This window comes from Varanus komodoensis, unplaced genomic scaffold (genome assembly GCF_004798865.1).
Source record: "Varanus komodoensis strain SLA01 unplaced genomic scaffold, ASM479886v1 scaffold716, whole genome shotgun sequence".
Classification (NCBI taxonomy): Eukaryota; Metazoa; Chordata; class Lepidosauria; order Squamata; family Varanidae; genus Varanus; species Varanus komodoensis.
The window spans coordinates 1-5,168 of NW_025336369.1; the positions used below are offsets into that span (position 1 = coordinate 1).

At 56.4% G+C, this 5,168-nt stretch overlaps 1 protein-coding gene across 1 annotated transcript in view; it reads left to right on the plus strand.

The window, feature by feature from the left end:
* Nucleotides 1–2,001: 2,001 nt before the first annotated feature.
* Nucleotides 2,002–5,168, plus strand: part of LOC123034760 (H-2 class II histocompatibility antigen, E-S beta chain-like) — a 9,076-nt gene continuing 5,909 nt past the window's right edge. Inside the window, exons 1-2 of the mRNA XM_044452378.1 lie at nt 2,002–2,092; nt 3,608–3,889. Coding sequence (XP_044308313.1) covers nt 2,002–2,092; nt 3,608–3,889 — 373 coding nt within the window. The remainder of the gene's footprint in view (nt 2,093–3,607; nt 3,890–5,168) is intronic.

Genomic DNA, 5,168 nt, shown 5'->3' on the forward strand with positions numbered 1-5,168 from the left:
TGGAGGTCAGGGAGTTGGGCAAAGGGAGATGACGGAGGTCCGGGTGCCTGAGCCACGACATGGCTGGAAACTCTGTGGGGTTGCTTTTGTGGCTCAGAGCGTGGGGCCGGGACTCAGAGGATGTGGCTTCTGGTCCCCACTCAGCCGCAGCACCAACTGGGTGACTTAGGGCCAGTCGCAGACTGTCAGCCCAACCTACCTCGCAGGGCTGTTGTTCTGGGGAAAGGATTGAGAGCAGGAGGTGGAGGGTGATGTCCACCGATCTGAGCACTGGTCACCAAGATTTACGTGAGACACAGGAAAATTGAAAGGGTGCAACAAGGAGGGCAAGAAAAATGATCCAGTGCTTGGAATCTCCGCCCTGTGAGGAGAGATGGAGAGAACTGGGCAAGCTCAGCCTTGAAAAGAGAAGCAGGAGGGGGGACTTGAATCCCTCTCAAAGTGCCTCCAAAGCTGCCACAAAGAGGAACATCAGGATCTCTTCCTGCTGATCCCAGAGTGCAGGACTCGGAAGAACCCATAAAGGTTGCAGCAACCCAGATCCAGGATGGACATCGAGAAAAGCTTCCTCACGGTCGGAGCAACACAGCAGTGGGGCCAGCTGCCGGGAGAGGTGGGGGCTCTCCCGCACTGGAGGCATTGAAAAGAAATGGGGCAGCCCTCCGAGTGGGATGGTGCGACTGGGTGTCCTGCAACAGCAGCGGGTTGCTCTCGATGGCCTTCCGGGCCCCTTCCATATACAGTTTTCTAAGAGTCCTGAAAAAGAAAAAGGTTCCACATTCTCTTAATAGACGGATAATGTCATAAGATCTGTAAAATAACTTCTGTTTCCATCTTGTTTTGTAGCATTTCAGAACCTGCCTTCCCACACCTGGAGTCTCTTCTTCCGTGTCCTGCACTCGGGGATGATGGAGGAGGGTGCTGGCCTTCCTCTCCTGCACCTTCTCTCCTCCAGGCTAACAACACCCGGCTCTGCCTGTCCCTCCTCGCAGGGCTCCATTGCCAGCCCCGGATCATCCTGGTGCCACACCTGCCCCTGCCCAGCTTGTCTGCATCCCTCATCAACTCTGGTGTCCAGAGCAGGCCGCAGGGCCCCAGGTGGGGCCTCCCCAGTGCTGGTGCCACGCATCCCATGAGCCAGTGCAGCTGAAATTCACTCCCAGGGTGCACTGCTCCTGCCTCCCTTGCCTGCCTCTTTCAGATTGGCCTGCATGTACAGGCTGCATGACTAGAGGGGCTCCTGCAGTTGCAGCTCCTTCCACTGGAATCCATGGCAGCCCTGTGAAAAGCATGTCTCCGGATTCAGGTGACCGGAGAAGCCCTGGTGAAGCCTGGAGGCCATACCACACGCCCTCCCTCCTCCCCGGGTCCTGGGAAAGCGACTGTGCTGAGCAGCAGGGCGAAGCCCCGGATCAGCAGCTCAAGAGCCCATCCTGTGGCGGGACCTCCATGGCTTCCCTTTCTGTGTGAACCCGGCCCCAGAGTCCGGCCCCCTTGGTGTAACAGGGTCTGGATCCACCCCAAATGTGTCAGGTCCCAGGAAGACCCCCTGGAGGAGACAGTTGAGTTGGGAACACGGACCCAAAGACCCCTTCCCAGGTCACGGGGTGCTGGGTGTCCCACCCCTGATCTTTACAACCAACAGTCCGACTGTGGCCCCTCCCTGCCCAAAAGGGTCTCCGGCTCTCCGCTCCACGACTTGCACCTCAGCCAGCCTGGCAGGAAGGGGAACTTGCGGTGCGGTTTTGATTCATCCCTCCCCCACCAAATAAACCCGGAGCTTGCACTGCTTCCTTCGCAGCCAAAACCAATCTCCTTTGAAGGGACAAGACCGGGCTCCCTCTGCCCGGAGACTGATGATGCCGCACCAGGGAAAATTCTCATTGGTGCTTTTCTGCTCCCCCTTGTGGGCTTTGACACCCCCACTTTATAGAAGAAAAAGTTTCACTTCTGGGACTGAGGCAGCATTTCCTCTTGTCCACTTGTGGGGCAGCAGCAGCCATGGGGCCTGTTTGGATCCATCCAGTGACGCTGGTGCTTCTGCTGGGGCCACCCCTGGTCCCCGGAGGGGGAGGGAGGCAGGCGCCCCCAGGTAAGGATGGGGCAGGGGGCAGGATGAGGGGCTTGGGGAGGGACCCTCTGCATCCTCTTCCTGTGGGGGCACCATGCTGGCAGTTGGGCATCTCCAACCCCTGGAAGCCCCCAGGATGGCCTGTGTGGGGCAGACCCGAATTCCAGGCTGCTGTGCCCTTAGTGGCGTCCCTGCGCATCTCCCTTGTCTTCCTCGCCTCTTTCTGCATCCTCCCTTTGCCCTGAGGAGGAAGCTGTGGGCCCCTGGTGGGGGGAAAGGGGCAAGAGGGCTTTGGGAGGGGGGAGGGCTGGGTGGAAAGCAGAGGTGGGAGCCCTGGGATCCCACCTCCCCCGATTCCATCCTTGCTCAGGGACTTGGGGAAGGTGGCCTCCCACCAGGGCGCAGGGTCCCTTGGCAGGGGCTGAATTCACTGCTCCCCTGATGCTTTGAAGGGAGGGAAGGCATGCAGGGGGAGGAGCTTTTGGGTGCTTGGTGCTCTCTGCAGCTGCACTGCAGGCGGAGGTTCAAAAGGCAAAGTGTCCCTCCTCCAGTGCTAGGCAAGCTGCTCCCGCTGAAGGGTGACGAGCCCCCCCAGAGAAGCCGGTGGATGCAGAGATGGGGGGCTGAGAGCGGGGAGAAGCTGCCTCTGCCCTCCTGCGCCTGCAGCCCCTCCGGAAGAATCCTTGCCCCATGCTCACGTCCTCCAAGAGGCCTTTGGCAAGAACTCTTCCAACATCCCCGATGTCAGGCAGAAGTTCAACTGTGATGCAAGATATTCAGCAGTTAGGGAGGGATCTTGACCTGTTGAATGTCTGACTGGCAGGGAATGGTAAGAGTTACAGGACAAGAGATCCAGAAGGAAGCCCATTGGGAAGGGTGGCGGAAAGGCATGAAGAGAAGAACCAAGATGTTGGCTCAGCAGGGGGCGGAGGGGAGAGTTAATTGAGCCCAGGGGCCCAGGTCTCCTAAACTGGGAAACCCACAAGCAGTGCATGTGAGCAATAGCACCCATGTTCCCTCGCAGCTGGTGCTCCTGGAGCAGTGGGGGGTAGCATGGAGCCATGAGGACTAGCAGCTTGGGATAGCCTTCTGCTCCTGCAAGAATTTGTCCAATCCCCTTTCAAAGCCCCCTGTGCCTCTTGGAGAGATGAATCCCTCAGGTTAACTCCCTCCTTTGATCTGTACTGAATCTCCGATCAGCTTCGTGGGCTGCCCTTTTGGGGAGGCTGTGTGGTGCAGTGGTTACAGCGCCAGGCTGGGATTCTGGCGACCCAGGTTCCCATTCTGATCCGAGCACGGAGCTCCCTGGGTGCCTGTGAGCAGCCGCTGCCCCTCCGCGCAGCCTCCCTCGCAGGGCTGTTGGGGGCCGACTGGGGGGGAGGCTGTGCCTCTGGGGGGGCGTGGCTGGTGGGGCGGGTGCTGCCCTCCGTCTGGCAGCGGGTCCAGGGAGGCGGGCACAGGCGCCGTCCTGCGGGGCGATTGGCCCTCCGTGCTGCTCGTTAACGGGGCCCGGCGGGGTCCCTCCTCCCCCCGCAGCCGCGCGCCGGTTCCTGTACCAGTGGAAGGCCGAGTGCCGCTTCTCCAACGCGACGGGGCGGGAGCAGGTGCGCTTCCTGGACAGGGACTTCTACGATCGGACGGAGATCATGCGCTTCGACAGCGCCCGGGGCCGGTACGAGGCCCTGACGCCGCTGGGGGAACCTTCAGCTGAGTACTTCAACAGCCGCAAGGAGGCGCTGGAGAACGCCCGGGCCGCCGTGGAGCGCTTCTGCCGGCACAACTACGCGATCGACGGCCCCTTCGCGCACGGGCGGCGCGGTGAGTGGGTCCCGGCGGAGCGCGGCCCCCCATTTCCCCCTCCGCGCTGCGGCTGCGCTTGTCCCTCCGGCAGGGGAATTTGGGGGACCCAAAAGGGGCCTGCAGGATATTGGCGGGGCTGGAGCACCCCTGATCTCGCCCCCTTTCTGGACGAATTCTCTGAAAGGAAGCAGGATCCCTCGAAATCCTCTGTCTGGAAAATGCTGGACAAGAGAGGCGAGAAGCGAGCCCCCCGCGACCCCTGGTTCAGGGACCCTCCAAGGGCTCCGCTGATTTCTCCCAGTCCAGCAGCCTGACCCGTCTGACGAGAGTGCAGAGTATTTGATTAATTTTGCATCTGCCCATCCCCTTCATTATTCTCAGCTATAAACTTTTCCATTATGGGGGCAAACATTTATTAACCTAACACCTGGATTCAAAGGAATATTTGGAAACAACAGGAAGCATTTTGGTGATATATAGACGTAGTATTTCAAGCATGCCTGACATACATAAATTGAACCTGCACCATCTCCGTATTTGTCACTTTATACAATGAAATGTATCCTTAGAATTTCTATAAAGTAACAAAGTCAAAATTAGACCTGCTTTGAATTTCTTTTTATCCTTCTAGGGAACTATGCATACACAATACTTGATATGTTTCATAATTAACATTCATCTCTATAACCCTTGAAGATTTCTAATACTTGTTTTAGACCCTTAATGTCCTAATTGGGTTTCTAAGACAAAGAAGCCCATCTGCATACAAATAACTGTTCTGTCTCTTGGCGTTTATTCCTATTAGCCTTTGCTCTGAGTGCAGCTGCCAGTGGTTCTTTGGGAATGTCAGATATCAGTGGTGAAAATTGATTGCCTGTCCTAAATTTTTCAGAATCGACACCATTAATCCGTACTACTGATTCCACACCTCCATCTAATTTGTTTTATAGGTGTGTTAAGCATCTTGCTTAAATCAATTTTGTTAATTTAAATGTGTATTTCCATTCCATATGATCGGTCACTTTAGCTCATCAAGTAAGAGAATCTCCAGCTTACATTTACTCAGTTTAGACGCGTTCGAAATAATTAACTCTCCATGTTCTGGCATCTGAGCTAGGCCTCCCTGCCATAAGCCCTTATTGATATTTACTGATTTATCTATCTACCTCTTTGTTTTATTCATTCATTTGTTTATTTTTGGATATATATCCTGCCTTTTTCCTACAAAGGGCTCAAGGCAGCTTACATCCTCCTCCTCCTCCTCCATCTTATCCCCACAATGACAACCCTGCGAGGT